Here is a 16,795-nt window from a genome sequence, read left to right on the forward strand (position 1 = left end):
ATTTTTTTGAGCAGTGTATATATATGTGATATCTGTCATTATATTCCTGTCTGTGATAAGGAGATAACTGTTGAAAAATGATCTGTACTATGTAGTGGTGCCCATTATTAGGTCTAGTGGCCAATGCGAAATCTGCAAAATTTTCGGATTTTTTTAAAACATAAATAGTGACGTGGGAAATTTAAAATAATATTACCAAAAATTCTTGAAATGTATGTTTAACATAAAACTTGATTTAAATAATAGGTCATTTTCTGATTAAACATTCCCTTTAATTTGAGCTTATGAGTGACATACCATTGAGATCAATGTCTCTGTCATGACTTTATTCTGCCCTCAGTGATGGAAGTATTAAAGGGGTTGTTCGGGATTGGGGAGATTGGTGTAAGTGTACTAGAGTGACATACATATTACACACATGTATGTATGGCTTACCTTTGCCACACATTTCTGAAGCCCCGTTTTGATATAGCAAATTCTTAGCCGGAAGTGCCTATTTTCTTATACTCAGTGACGTACCGGGTCCCTTGCAGGCGAGCAAAGTGACTTCTTCTGCTTTGCAGGGAGCCCGGTGACATCACCGTCAGCCTAAGTTATTATGCAGAGCGCACGGAGGGGCGGTAACTAGGCTGGCAGACATTGTGCTAAGCCACGCCCCTCTGATCCGGTGACATCACCGGGCATGGAGCTTTCCAATGAATGAAGGAGGCAGATTACTATGCTACTTAGCATAGAAAACTCCTCCCATGTAAAATACAGGCTAATGGGGCAGAAGGCTGGAGAATCAGGGGGGTGGATAGATGGAGAAGTGGACGATGTGCTACAGGAGGCGGAATATGTATGAGGGGGGCGGGTGCAGGGACGAGTAGAAACCAGGGGATGCCGCGCTGAACTGGGACCCACAGTGCAGTGCGGCAGGAAGTCATCACACACAAACATCGATGTCAACAATCTGTTGGGGACCGTAGGAGCCATGCAGAAGTGTAAAAAATACCTAAAAACATTGGGGGAACCTTTACTCGGCTAGTAATAGTGAGTAAAGCATTTTGAAAATAATTAATTTTGATCCCGGACAACCCCTTTAACCACTTGCCGCAACTGTAACGCCGAAAGGCGTCATCGCGGCGGCTCCCCCAGGCTACGCTAACGCCGATTGGCGTCATCTCGCGTGAGCCGAGATTTCCTGTGAACGCGCACACACAGGCGCGCGCGCTCACAGGAACGGAAGGTAAGAGAGTGGATCTCCAGCCTGCCAGCGGCGATCGTTCGCTGGCAGGCTGGAGATGTGATTTTTTTAACCCCTAACAGGTATATTAGACGCTGTTTTGATAACAGCGTCTAATATACCTGCTACCTGGTCCTCTGGTGGTCCCCTTTGTTTGGATCGACCACCAGAGGACACAGGTAGCTCAGTAATATGTTGCACCAAGCACCACTACACTACACCCCCCCCCCCCTGTCACTTATTAACCCCTTATTCACCCTTGATCACCCCTGATCACCCCATATAGACTCCCTGATCACACCCCTGTCATTGATTACCCCCCTGTCATTGATTACACCCCTGTAAAGCTCTATTCAGACGTCCGCATGATTTTTACGGATCCACTGATAGATGGATCGGATCCGCAAAACGCATACGGACGTCTGAATGGAGCCTTACAGGGGCGTGATCAATGACTGTGGTGATCACCCCATATAGACTCCCTGATCACCCCCCTGTCATTGATTACCCCCCTGTAAAGCTCCATTCAGATGTCCGCATGATTTTTACGGATCCACTGATAGATGGATCGGATCCGCAAAACGCATACGGACGTCTGAATGGAGCCTTACAGGGGCGTGATCAATGACTGTGGTGATCACCCCATATAGACTCCCTGATCATCCCCCTGTCATTGATTACCCCCCTGTCATTGATCACCCCCCTGTAAAGCTCCATTCAGACGTCCGCATGATTTTTACGGATCCACTGATAGATGGATCGGATCCGCAAAACGCATATGGATGTCTGAATGGAGACTTACAGGGGCGTGATCAATGACTGTGGTGATCACCCCATATAGACTCCCTGATCACCCCCCTGTCATTGATCACCCCCCTGTAAAGCTCCATTCAGATGTCTGCATGATTTTTACGGATCTACTGATAGATGGATCGGATCCGCAAAACGCATACGGACGTCTGAATGGAGCCTTACAGGGGCGTGATCAATGACTGTGGTGATCACCCCATATAGACTCCCTGATCACCCCCCCCTGTCATTGATTACCCCCCTGTCATTGATCACCCCCCTGTAAAGCTCAATTCAGACGTCCCCATGATTTTTACGGATCCACTGATAGATGGATCGGATCCGCAAAACACATACAGGCGTCTCCCTGGAGCCTTCCAGGGGGGGTTATCACCCCATATAGACTCCCTGATCACCCCCCTGTCATTGATCACCCCCCCTGTCATTGATCACCCCCCCTGTCATTGATCACCCCCCTGTAAGGCTCCATTCAGACATTTTTTTGGCCCAAGTTAGCGGAAATTTTTTTTTTTCTTACAAAGTCTCATATTCCACTAACTTGTGTCAAAAAATAAAATCTCACATGAACTCACCATACCCCTCACGGAATCCAAATGCGTAAAATTTTTTAGAGATTTAGATTCCAGACTTTTTCTCACGCTTTAGGGCCCCTAGAATGCCAGGGCAGTATAAATACCCCACATGTGACCACATTTCGGAAAGAAGACACCCCAAGGTATTCCGTGAGGGGCATATTGAGTCCATGAACGATTGAAATTTTTGTCCCAAGTTAGCGGAAAGGGAGACTTTGTGAGAAAAAAATAAATAAAATCAATTTCCGCTAACTTGTGCCAAAAAAAAAAAATTTCTATGAACTCGCCATGCCCCTCATTGAATACCTTGGGGTGTCTTCTTTCCAAAATGGGGTCACATGTGGGGTATTTATACTGCCCTGGCATTCTAGGGGCCCTAAAGCGTGAGAAGAAGTCTGGGATCCAAATGTCTAAAAATGCCCTCATAAAAGGAATGTGGGCCCCTTTGCGCATCTAGGCTGCAAAAAAGTGTCACACATCTGGTATCGCCGTACTCAGGAGAAGTTGGGCAATGTGTTTTGGGGTGTCATTTTACATATACCCATGCTGGGTGAGATAAATATTTTGGTCAAATGCCAACTTTGTATAAAAAAATGGGAAAAGTTGTTTTTTGCTGAGATATTTCTCTCACCCAGCATGAGTATATGTAAAAAGATACCCCAAAACACATTGCCCAACTTCTCCTGAATACGGCGATACCACATGTGTGACACTTTTTTGCAGCCTAGGTGGGAAAAGGGGCCCACATTCCAAAGAGCACCTTTAGGATTTCACAGGTCATTTACCTACTTACCACACATTAGGGCCCCTGGAAAATGCCAGGGCAGTATAACTACCCCACAAGTGACCCCATTTTGGAAAGAAGACACCCCAAGGTATTCCGTGAGGGGCATGGCGAGTTCCTAGAATTTTATATTTTTTGTCACAAGTTAGCGGAAAATGATGATTTTTTTTTATTTATTTTTTCCTTACAAAGTCTCATATTCCACTAACTTGTGACAAAAAATAAAAACTTCCATGAACTCACTATGCCCATCACGAAATACCTGGGGGTGTCTTCTTTCCAAAATGGGGTCACTTGTGGGGTAGTTATACTGCCCTGGTATTCTAGGGGCCCAAATGTGTGGTAAGGAGTTTGAAATCAAATTCTGTAAAAAATGACCAGTGAAATCCGAAAGGTGCTCTTTGGAATATGGGCCCCTTTGCCCACCTAGGCTGCAGAAAAGTGTCACACATCTGGTATCTCCGTATTCAGGAGAAGTTGGGGAATGTGTTTTGGGGTGTCATTTTACATATACCCATGCTGGGTGAGAGAAATATCTTGGCAAAAGACAACTTTTCCCATTTTTTTATACAAAGTTGGCATTTGACCAAGATATTCAGGAGAAGTTGGGGAATGTGTTTTGGGGTGTCATTTTACATATACCCATGCTGGGTGAGAGAAATATCTTGGCAAAAGACAACTTTTCCCATTTTTTTATACAAAGTTGGCATTTGACCAAGATATTTATCTCACCCAGCATGGGTATATGTAAAATGACACCCCAAAACACATTCCCCAACTTCTCCTGAATACGGCGATACCAGATGTGTGACACTTTTTTGCAGCCTAGGTGGGCAAAGGGGCCCATATTCCAAAGAGCACCTTTCGGATTTCACTGGTCATTTTTTACAGAATTTGATTTCAAACTCCTTACCACACATTTGGGCCCCTAGAATGCCAGGGCAGTATAACTACCCCACAAGTGACCCCATTTTGGAAAGAAGACACCCCAAGGTATTCGCTGATGGGCATAGTGAGTTCATGGAAGTTTTTATTTTTTGTCACAAGTTAGTGGAATATGAGACTTTGTAAGAAAAAAAAAGAAATCATCATTTTCCGCTAACTTGTGACAAAAAATAAAAAGTTCTATGAACTCACTATGCCCATCAGCGAATACCTTAGGGTGTCTACTTTCCGAAATGGGGTCATTTGTGGGGTGTTTGTACTGTCTGGGCATTGTAGAACCTCAGGAAACATGACAGGTGCTCAGAAAGTCAGAGCTGCTTCAAAAAGCGGAAATTCACATTTTTGTACCATAGTTTGTAAACGCTATAACTTTTACCCAAACCATTTTTTTTTTATCAAAGACATGTAGAACAATAAATTTAGAGAAAAATTTATATATGGATGTCGTTTTTTTTGCAAAATTTTGCAACTGAAAGTGAAAAATGTCATTTTTTTGCAAAAAAATCGTTAAATTTCGATTAATAACAAAAAAAGTAAAAATGTCAGCAGCAATGAAATACCACCAAATGAAAGCTCTATTAGTGAGAAGAAAAGGAGATAAAATTCATTTGGGTGGTAAGTTGCATGACCGAGCAATAAACGGCTAAAGTTGTGGAGTGCCGATTTGTAAAAAAGGGCCTGGTCTTTAGGGGGGTATAAACCTGTGGTCCTTAAGTGGTTAAGTTGAGGACAGGTTCCCTTTAATGATACTATACTGGGGAAGTGCACATATTGTAAAGCCATGATATTTAGTCCAAATACACATATATGAGATATTATCATTACACTGAGTGCAATCATGATATCTGTACAGGATTTTGTATTTACTTGTCCTCTCCTTGGATGTCATCGATTACCCAGACCTTCACTTCTGAGACGCTGGTTGGACCCATATTGGGGATTTCCACCGTTCTTAGAATACTGGAAGATAAAACAGATGTTGGTACTGATACCTCCCAGGGTCTACATGACAACAGCTCATTGTGTGACTGATCTGAACTATTGAACAAAACATCAGAAGCCATTAAGGATACATACAGTAAGGCTAAACTTAGAGCTCACCATTCTAGGGCGTGCTTTTCAAATGCTCAAACCATATGTCAGCAAGATTTTCACAAGAATTATAATGACCAGTGGCCTTACCCTTAAAGACCCTGGGTCACCAGCCCTATGTCCAAGGACCCAGTTGGACTAAGGAGCCACAGACCCTGGGCCACTTGCCTTTGGCCAGGGTAGCAGCCTTTTCAGGGAGAGTGAGAGAGAGGGACAACTAGCTCAGGTCTTTCCTCGGCATGAACCTTTCTTCTGCCGGGGAGCAGACTGGAGAAGCCAGCTCAGTGCATTGCCTGCATTATTTTTCACTTGAGTTTCTCCAGTAAAGAAGCACACTGGTTAGTTGCAGACCCTGATCCTCTGGACTTATTTCCTATTGGGGTGCACCACGCCTTACCATCCCTTCCAGAGAGCAGCAACACGTGGTGACACCTCAACGGTGTTCGGGAGACCCATCGTAGCATTAGGGCCACTTCAAACCCGGCCACTGCACTAGCATCAAAGGTACATTTCTTAAAAGGGTTGTCCCATGTCTTCCTTTGATGACCAAAATGATGATAACCACAGTAAGCGCTGGTTGGAGGTGGATGGAGTTATAGAAAGTAGCTTGTTGTGCTGCGCTGTTTGCTTAGCTCCGGTTCACGGCTATAGTAGTTACGGAATAAACAGCAGAGCCATTTCTATAACTCTGTCTCCCTTGGCTGGCGCTTACTCTGGTTATTTCAGTCTCGAACATGAAAGGCCAAGATGGGACAACCCCTTATAGATGCGCCAAAATTTTAACGCAAGATTCTGATTTAAAGTGAGCCCACTAATAGGTGGTGCAAAGTTAGATTACACAGTATATAGGCTAGGCTAGTTTCACACTAGTGCTAATATGTTTTGGCTGGCTGTTCCAGTAGAGCAGGGATTGCCAACCTGCAGATCTCCAGCTGTTGCAAAACTACAACTCCCAGACTGCCTACAGCTATCAGCCTACAGCAGGGCATGGTGGGAATTGTAGTTTTACAACAGCTGAAGGACCGCCGGTTGATCAGCCCTGCAGTAGAAGAACAGCCTGCCGGAGTTCATTACATCCGGCATAGCTAGGAACTGTTGGATCACCACCAACCCCCATTGATTATAATGGGACCCTGGACCCAGCAGGGATCCAGCCTGTTTCCAGCAGAGATTTGGCCAGAGTTTTTTGTCCGGCCAAATGCCGGCACTAATGCCAGAAACAAGCCAGATTCCCACTGGGTCCGAATATAGTCAATAGGCTCCTGTGAGGAAAGGACGTATCCGGCTATGCCAGATGAGATGCACTCCGACAGGCTGTTCCACATGACGTTTACTCCTTGTTTCTCCACATGCAGTTGATCCTTGCTCACTAGAGTGTTATAATGAAATCCTGCTGGTATAATTATACATTTTGATATTACATGCTCCATAGATAAACTGGTACAGTACCTTTCTTTCCTGGCAATATCACCATCTGCTGAGCCATTTAACATCACATTTACAACTCCACATGATGATTGAGCAAACTGTGAAAAGAAAACAAATCAATAAAAACATGTGTTCACTAGAAATGAGCGAATCGAAGCTGACGAAGTGGAATTCGATCCGAATTTAAGGAAAAATTTGATTCGCACCAAAGCCGAATTTCCTCACGCTTCGTGGTAACGAATCACATTTTTTCCTAAAATGGCTGCTGCACATGTGAGGACATGGAGCAAGGAACTCTCGGAAGGCGGGATCACCCATAATGCCAATCAGCAGCCAGCCAGCCCTGTGATGTCTCAGCCCCATAAATAGCGGCAGCCATCTTAGATTCTGCCATTTACTAGTGTACTAAGTGCAGGGAGAGACGTCAGCAGGCGCTAGGGACAGTGTTAGAAAAAACTTAATTGTTCTAAAAAAACGATTTACAAGTGCAGGGAAAGATTATTCAAGGTGTAGGGAAAGGATAGGGAGGAATCATTCCACAGCATTTCTGTTGAACAGGGTTCAGTTGGGGAGGTGACAGCCTGGGTAATAGGAACAATCCTATTACACCTTGCAGCACTGACTGGGGATCCAAATTGCCATTATACAGCTCTGTAATTCTAGCAAACCGTTCTTATTGGGGTGCAAGTGCTGATTGATACAGGCATTAACAGGGTTTATTACAAGGAAATAAAGTGCGGTGCAGTATTAGTGGGGAAAAAAGGGCTTATTAGCTGTTGTGTGGTGAAGTGCTAAAATTACAGCCCATTTTCTTGTGTATTAGTGGCAAAAGTAAAATATATTTGCCGCTCAGTGGTGCAGTTATCTGTTGTAAAGCCTTTTGTGACGTGTATTAGCGGAAAAAGAAAAAATATATTTGCCGCTCAGCGGTGCAGTTATCTGTTCTAAACCTTTTGTAGCGTGCATTAGTGGAAAAAGAAAAAATATATTTGCCGCTTAGTGGTGCAGTTATATATTCTAAAGCCCTTTTTTGCATGTATTAGTGGCACAAAAAAAGTATTTGCCGTTGTGTGGTGAAGTGAGAAAATTACAGACTTTTTGGGGGTGTTTAAATTTCCAATTTATTTATTTGATCTAACAATATGTCAGACAGAGAAGTGCCAGGCCCTGCACAGGGTTGTGGCAGAGGCCTAAATGTTTCTGGCGCAGGCAGAGGTTGCAGCAGAGTAAGGGGCCGTGGCAGCAGGGGTGGCAGTGAGAGGCCTGAGCTCCTGGTGTCTTCTAGCGGTCGTGTCTTGACTAACAACCCAGTGGTTCTTGAATGGTTGACTCGGTCATCCACTTCATCCCACGTGACATCAGACACCCCCAGCCAAGAGTCGGTGGGTTCCTCTGACACGATGCTTAGTTGGCATGGCCCGGGAGCAGGCCCTGTGCCCCCATCTGTCCTGAACCTTTCTCTGTCATTTTCAGTTCCCTCAGCGCGAGAAGTATTATATGCTGTAGGCTCGACTCCACTTTTCAGCGAGGACGAGCTACTAGAGGACAGTCAGCAGCTACTGCCCAGCCAAGATCTGGAGGAGACATCCACCGCTTCCTCCGCTAGGCGGGCAAGTAGTGATGAGGAGAGTGGCGGGGGAGCTGGTGTTGCGTGCGGTCAGGCTCCTGACCCATAGACGGTTGAGGAGGACATCAGTGACGTGCAGACAGTACTCGATGATGATGATGTAGCTGATCGCACTTTGGAGCCGGGTAATGAAGGGGCTTCATCATTATTGGGAGAAGAGAGTAGCAGCTTGCCCGTGAGCCAGCGGTGGAGCCAGCAAGTTGCTAGCGTGGCCGGGAGTCAGCAGGGTGGCAGCAGTGGGAGGTCGGGAGCCAAACGTGCCTAGGGTAGACCACCTGCTTCGCAGGAGCCTACCTGCCCGGGAAGTAGCAGTGCCCGGTTTTGCGGAGGCAGCTGCGGTAGCAGTCAGTCAGTGCGTAGTGTTGTGGGTGAAATCACCTACTCGGCGGTGTGGCAGTTTTTTGTTATGCCGCCGGAGGAGGTGAACATGGCCATATGTAGAATATGTGGGCAGAAGGTTAAGTGTGGCCAGGGTGCCAATGTTGGCACCATTTCCCTGCGTCAACATAGGCAGCGTCACCATAAAGTGGCCTGGGACAACCGTGGCTTCAATGTGGTGGTCCAGCCTACCGCAGCAACCGCTGCATCACCCAGTGGCACGCACCCGGTTTCAGGCAGTCAAGGCTCCACCACCTCAGCCGAAGGGAGCTGTCTGTCTTTCCCATCATCTGCTGCGGGTCTGATGCTCCTACTCCTCGTCAGTCATTCCATCAGCAATCAATCACTGAAGCGATTGCCAAGAGACAACAGTATGCATGCATTCATCCAACGGCACAGAAGCTGAACGTGCACCTGTCCAAGTTGCTGGAGCTGCAGTCCTTCCCTTTCCAAGTGGTGGACTCTGCACCTTTCAGAGAACTGATGGCTTGTGCCGAGCTGAGGTGGAGAGTACCAAGCCGTCATTTCTTTGACAAAAAGGCAGTACCAGCCCTGCACACACATGTAGAACAGAAGGTGGGCCAGTCCTTGAGCCTGTCGGTGTCTGCCAAAGTGCACGGCAGCGCCGACGTGTGGAGCTGTAACTACGATCAGGGACAATACATGTCATTTATGGCCCACTGGGTGAATGTGGTTCCTGCACAGCCACACCAGCAACTTGGCCAGGTGACGCCACTTGCGCCTCCACATTATCACGTTGTTGGTCCTGCGACAATGTCTGCCTCTGCCTCCTCATCCTCCACTGTGTCCTCAGCCTCCACTGCAGGGACAATTCACAGTGTTCCTCCAGCATACCACATGTGCAGGGCACGGCAGTGTCACGCTGTTCTGCACCTCGTTTGACTGGGCGAACAGAGTCACACAGGGGAGGAACTGCTCTGTTTCCTTCATCAAGAAATCGAATCCTGGCTTTCTCCGCGACAACATGGTCTCGGCGTTGCGTCAAGGAGGGCTGAGCCATGCGCCTTGCATGGCGCACGTGTTCAATCTGGTTGTACAGCAGTTCCTGAAGTCTTCCACCCATCTGCAAGACATCCTAAAAATTGCCAGGAAACTTTGCATGCACTTCAGCCACTCGTACACTGCAAAGCACACCCTTCTTGAGCTGCAGCGGCAGAACGGCATCCCCCAACATAGGCTGATATGTGACGTTTCCACCCGTTGGAATTCCACCCTCCATATGTTGGACCGACTGTACGAACAGAGAAAGGCCATAAACGATTTCTTGATTATCCAAGCAGACAGGAGTACTCCCCTGTGTAACTTCGATGTCATCCAGTAGCAGCTCATGCGTGACACTTGCCGATTGTTCAGGCCCTTTGAGGAGGCCACGTTATTTGTCAGGCACCAGGACTACTGTATGAACGATGTCATTCCACTGCTTCATGTCCTGGAACAGATGCTGGTAAATCTGGCTAGGTCAGGGGACTGGAGACATGGTGCCTACATCTCACTGCCACATGAGCCCTGTGGGGGCTGAACTGGAGGAGGAGGAGGACATTGCAGCACAAGCAATGTGTAGAGAATTGGGTGGTTTTTCTACACAGGTGACAGGAGAGGAGGAGCAGAACCAGCCAAAGGAGCTACAGGGCGATGAGGAAGGTAAGGGAGAGGACCCAGACACACCATCGCAGTATGTAGTGGAGATGAAGGTAGGAAGTCCCTCCGAGTCACTTGCACAAATGGCCCGATGCATGCTCACTTGCTTGCGTAGTGACAGATGAATTGTCACCATTCGGCAGAGGGATGACTCTCCACCTTGTTGGACCCTCGCTACCGGTCCAAAATGGGGGCCTTTTTTACACCCGCTGAGAAGGTGGACAAACTGAACTACTATAGAGACATCCTATGTAGTCAGTTTGCCGCTGCCTATCTGTGCCATTGTCAATCCTCTCGCAGGTCTGACCAGGGAGGCCCTGTGTGCTCACGTTCTACTGCTATGACTGCTGGGGAGGGGTGGGGTGGCAGGAGCAGTACCAGCTCCATCAGCAGCAGCCTGAGTCTAGAGTCGCTGATGAGCAGCTTTCTTCACCTGCATAGTGAAGAAACTACTCACGAGCAGCTAGACATAGAGCAGAACCTGAAGCAGCAGGAGGTGGCATACTTGGAGTGCACCCTGCCAGCCATCATTGAAAATCCGACTACTGGGCAGCCAAACTGGATTTATGGCCGCAACTGACTGAGTTTGCCCTGGAAAAGCTGTTCTGCCCAGCTAGTAGTGTGGCATCAGAGCGGGTGTTTAGTGCGGCGGGGGCCATAGTTACCCCAAGAAGAACTCGCCTGTTCACCTAAAATGCGGAGAGACCGACCTTTGTCAAGATGAATCAGGCGTGAATCAGCCAAAATTTCCACCCACCAATGCCTGATGCATCAGACTAGATCATCCATGGTGCCACACCAACACTGACAAAATAGACCTGTTTCTTCTGGCTACCTGCCTCAGCTACTATTCTGATGCTGCCATGATGCCATACACCTGATGCCAAGTGCTCCTTCTTTCACCCACCATCTTCAGCTTGTACTGGTATTGCCACCCACCTCCACACTATGTCACCTGGCCACTCTGTGGCCTTTTGATGCTGCTGCCATCTCCACACTATGTCACCTTGCCACTCTGTGGTCTCCTCATGCTGCTGCCACCTCCACACTATGTCATATTGCCACTCTGTGGCCTCCTGATGCTGCTGCCATCTCCACACTGTCAACTTGCCACTCTGTGGCCTCCTGATGCTGCTGCCACCTGCACACTATGTCACCTTGCCACTCCGTGGTCTCCTCATGCTGCTGCCACCTCCACACTATGTCACCTTGCCACTCCGTGGTCTTCTGATGCTGCTGCCACCTCCACAATGTCATTATGCCGCTCTGTGGTCTCCTGATGCTGCTGCCATCTCCACACTGTCATTGTGCCGCTCCGTGGCCTCCTGATGCTGCCGCCACATCCAGACTCTGTCATTGGGCCACTCTGTGGTCTCATCATGCTGCTTCCACCTCACAACTATGTCATAGGGCCACTCTGTGGACTTCTCATGCTTCCCACCCTCCCCACTTCATGACTGGGCCACTATTTAGCCTTTCTGGCTTGGCTAACATCATCATTTATTTGACCCTTCTTCTGATCTGTCAGAAGGAAGGAAAAATCAGACGCACAGCGCATCCTTTCTGTGTAGCAGCTGTAAGGCCTGTATGGTCCCATCATAATTGGCTTATGATTTGGTAGCCAAAAGCCGGAGTGGGTACAAAACACAGAAGACATGCAAATATTCCATTCACATGTGATCTTTATTTTGGATCCACTCCTGTTTTTTTTTTGACATTAGCAATAATGATGGATTACTGACCGAGTGAAGGCGGATGCTCCACAGACAGGATCAGTTTTTTGTGAGTTATTGTTCTGACGGATGAGAGGAAGGGCAAAATAATCAGTGACGTCAACACAAACTTACTGCTGACACCCTCTCCACTCATTCAGGGGGTCTCTACTTGTATAAGCGTTTAATAGAACAGGTTCTGTAGACATCTATGTGGAATCAGCTGACAACAGTGTAAAAGGAGTGCCCTTCTTCTTGGCGCTAACAACGACCTGTAAGGCTGAGTTCATACTTGAGTTATTTGGTCAGTTTTGGCCCCGTGACTGCCCAAATAAGTGAAGTGTGCAGTGATTCTAACAGCAACCCCTGTCATCTGCATGTCATACGGACTCACAGTATTATTTCACTACTAGAGCAGACCCCCTATGCGTGTTAATGCAAGGCACAGTGTTCTACACCACTATGAAGGCTCTCTGCAGCTAGGAAATAGAAGTTTTTTAACGTAATTCGCCGCAAATAAATTCGTATCCAACTGAATTTTTTCAAAAAATTCTGCGAACCGGCGAATCATATTTTTTAAAAATTCGCTCATCTCTAGTATTCACACATCCTGCCTGGGAATATTGTATCCTGGTAAACCGCCTTATCCAGCAACTCCTATCAGATATGAAAATTCTCCGACCTTCTCAGGTCCATATTCTAACCAGAGCCCAGGGGTTATAAATCTGTACCCTGAGGGTACACAAAGCTCTGGCAAAATTGTTAGTGGCTGACTAGGCTTGAACACCACTTCTTTTGAACCTGAAAGGTGCTCAAAGCAGTTGTCACTTCCCTTCCCCCACTCTTAGGCCTCATGCACTAGAAAGTATTTTCATTCCATGTCCGTCCCATTTTTTTTGCGGATCGTATACGGAACCATTAATTTCAATGGATCCGCGAAATAAAATGGAAGGTACTCTGTGTGCATTCCATTTCCGTATGTCCGTATTTCTGTTTCGCCAAAAAATAGAACATGTCCTATTATTGTCCGCATTGCGGACAAGGATAAGACTATTCTATTAGGGGCCAGCTGTTCCGTTCCGCAAAATACAGAATGCACACGAATGTCATCCGTATTTTTTGCGGACCGCAAAATACATACAGTCGTGTGCATGAGGCCTTAGTGAGCCACACAGAGTCTTACACAACAGGTCAATGAACACCTCGTAGACTGAAAAGAATAGGAAATATTTTCTCCACCATAAAACATGATGGCAACAACTTGCAGAACGCAAGATGGACTCCCAAGTGGATTTTTTTAGACATGGTTTTTGCCTCTCAGCAGACCTGATTATATTAGATATTTTCAGTCTCGGCTGCAGTGGAAAAGAAGATGCTGCCCGAAAAGCCAGAGGTTGAGTATTGGCTTCATGGCATTCATATTGGTGTTTAGGTTCCACTGCCAGAGTTCAAACCCAATTAATGGGGTAGCCTGATTTGGAAAAAAAAAAATTTAAATACCTTATTAGGAAATTCGGGGGTACTATAACACGTTGAAGTCACTGGCCATCTTTACAAGGATCCCGACTAGAGTGGAGAGCAACTAAAAAGAGCACAGCACAGCAGATCGTCCATTGTATCGATAGTCATTGATTTCAATAAGCAGTATGTAATGCTTAAGTTCCCCTGTGGTGGCGCTGCAGAGAAATTAAACCCTTGTACCCAAGTTCACCATAGATTACAGTTAATCACTGGGGATCATGGTAGCAGGACACCCTATGATTACTTTATCAAAGGGAAACCCTTCATACTACAAAGCTTTTGATGACAGACAAATGTAACCAGAATCATCCTACATGGTTCGAAGGCATGAAAAATATGGTCCCGGGTTGACACTTACTGAAGCAGATGCCATCTTCCAGAATGAGGAAAGGGAGTTGTTCTCACATTCGTTCCAGTCAGGACAAGACTTGAAGTTCATTCCTAAAAAAGGCCGTACATATTGATGAACATCTGGGATCCTTTGTAATTTGTCTAGTCCTGTCCTAACTTCTCCATACCGCTATGATGTTCCACCATTATTTTTAGCATTATAAGTTTTGCGCTGTTCATCGTGCTGCATGAATAACATGTAAAATATATTCTAGGGGTCAGTGCGATTACATTATTATTAAATATGTATACCTTAAAAAAATTTATAATAATTTGCTTTTATATATGAGAGCCATACATACAACTTACTGACCGCTATTTTTTTTTTTTTTTGGAGGTGCGATGAACGAAAACAGCAATTCTGACGTTGTTTTTCCTTTTTATGCTGTGAGTTCAGTAACGTGATCATTTAATAATTCAGGTCTTTACGGACACGGTGATGCTGATCATTTATTTTTTGACATGAGAATACATTTTTAATGGGGAAAATGTTTATTTCTATCTTTTTTTTAAAATAGATTTTAAATCATTTTATAAAAAATTTTTCCCTTACTAGGGGACTTGAAACATTAATATATATCAATCACTCATATAATACACTGCAATACTTCTACCTCTGGCAGGACTCCATGGGCTCCCCTAGATGGCAGACCTGGAGGTCATGTTAGGCCTCCAGCTGCCACAGCAACCTTTCGGCATTCAACAATTTCAAGTGGGTGTCAGTCACACAGTCAAACCCCTTCGATATTAACAAGGGCAGACTAAGAAATTAAAGTTGCCATGGAAAAAAAAACTAAAAGTGGCCCCCGTTTTGTAGTCAGGTCCAAATTGATGGAAGGCAGGGTCAACACAAGTAGGCAGGGCCAGCAATACCATATTGCGGCACATTATACCACCCCAACAGAGCCAAATACCACAGTCCATCACAAAATGCTGCCCCCAGCAGCACAAAATGCATCCCAAAAAAATTCCACTGGCCGGCGGTGAGGAGGGCCCAGGCGTCCCCCTGGGAAATTTCCCTGTAAGGTCTATGGCCAGTCCGCCCCTGGATACCAAGGTCGCTACTGACCATGGCATCTAAGTGGTTAAATAGAGTTCTCTCCAAGCCCGGCCAGCAGTGGGACGCTGACTGTGCTCACGTGATCATAATCATGTGCACAAACAGCTTTCCACAGCAAGTATACCCTGCCGTTGACATAGATGTATATTATTTTGCGGTAAGGGCTGTATGAGATTAGAAAAATAGGGATGAGCTACAATACCAGTCTTTGAAGAAAATTGGCGCTGTTTCTTGGAAAATATGAAAGAGCAGCAACTTTATCCTGTATATCCCATTGGAGTTGTACTGTAGTGAAAATGAACCCAGACATACAATTTCTTGTGGTCTTGTGCTAAAAAAATATCATGTTTTCCCCATCATTCTGCACTCAATTCCCCATAATGAGAAAGTGAAAACAGAATGTTAGAAATCTTTGCTAATTTTAGGAGTTATTACAGACTCCAGTCTTCTTGGGTATGATGCCACAAGGTTTGTACACCTGGATTGGGGGATTTTCTGCTATTCTTCTCTGCAAATCCTCTCAAGCTCTGTTGGGTTGGATTGGATCGGGACCTTTGGTAGGAAGCCATTTTCAGGTCTCTCCAGAGATGTTTGAATTGAGTTCAAGTCAGGGCTCTGGCTGGACCACTCAAGGACATTTAGAGTTGTGCATAAACCACTCCTGTGTTATCTTGGCTGTGTGCTTAGGGTCATTGTCTTGTTGGAAGGTAAACCTTTGTCCCAGTCTGCGATTCAGAGCACTCTGGATCAGGTTTTCATCAAGAATATTACTGTATTTTGCTCCATTCTACTTTTCTTCAACCCTGACCAGTCTTCCTGTCCCAGCCACTAAAAAACACCTCCACAACAGGTGCAGCTCAACCTCAGTCAACAATGAGGTTGTCGTAGTTCTCATGGTGGCTTTTCTCTACCTCAGCGCTACCTGCACCACGTGTGCAGTTAATTGAGGGGCACAACCCATCCTCCTCTCTGGGCACACCATGGACTTTTGAGGTCTCCTGCCTGTTAGTGCCTTTGATGTTAAGTGAGCAGCAGGGTGCAAGGAGAACAGTGAAGAACAATCTGGATCAGGTAGGGAGACATATGACCAGGCCATCTTGATTATGACAAAATAAAGTCTTTACTGAATGGATGATGGGGGTTACAGTACATACACAAGCAGCAGGCACAGTTCTCCAGTACTTCACAGAGTAGGCATTTCCCAAAGACTGTGTATAGGAGGTGGCTATTATAAGGGTGGGCTAGCCCGAGTCTCTCTCCCCTAAACAATAGTAATCTTTCCAATTCACCCAAGGAGTACCCAGACTATGTGCAGTAAAGATTAAAGCCATATGCATGCATTATCTTCACTGCCTCAGTTCTTAGATGGTTCTCAACCTTCTGCAATAATTCAGTGCCTCTTTTCTCAGTGGTTAGCTCCCAGTACAGTTGCTTTTCTGGCAGCTTTCACTCATAGGAATGGTGTCTTCCTGGAGAAGAATTCTTTCTTGGCCTACTTGACAGAAGCACACACCAAAACATGTCTTCACTCTGGCTTGTTTACCAGAAGACTCACTAACCAGGGGAAATGGTTCCAGCCCACTACCTAGCAA

The 16,795-nt window shown here is 46.0% G+C and overlaps 1 protein-coding gene across 1 annotated transcript in view; it reads right to left on the reverse strand.

Moving 5' to 3' along the window:
• LOC120990331 (ADP-ribosyl cyclase/cyclic ADP-ribose hydrolase 1-like) overlaps window positions 1-16,795 on the reverse strand; it is an 82,883-nt gene that overhangs the window by 13,125 nt on the left and 52,963 nt on the right. The window contains exons 4-6 of the mRNA XM_040419079.1: window positions 14,112-14,194; window positions 6,878-6,954; window positions 5,204-5,296 (exon numbers count right to left, since the gene is read on the reverse strand). Coding sequence (XP_040275013.1) covers window positions 5,204-5,296; window positions 6,878-6,954; window positions 14,112-14,194 — 253 coding nt within the window. The remainder of the gene's footprint in view (window positions 1-5,203; window positions 5,297-6,877; window positions 6,955-14,111; window positions 14,195-16,795) is intronic.

The sequence above is a fragment of the Bufo bufo genome, chromosome 2 (genome assembly GCF_905171765.1).
Source record: "Bufo bufo chromosome 2, aBufBuf1.1, whole genome shotgun sequence".
Taxonomy (NCBI): domain Eukaryota; kingdom Metazoa; phylum Chordata; class Amphibia; order Anura; family Bufonidae; genus Bufo; species Bufo bufo.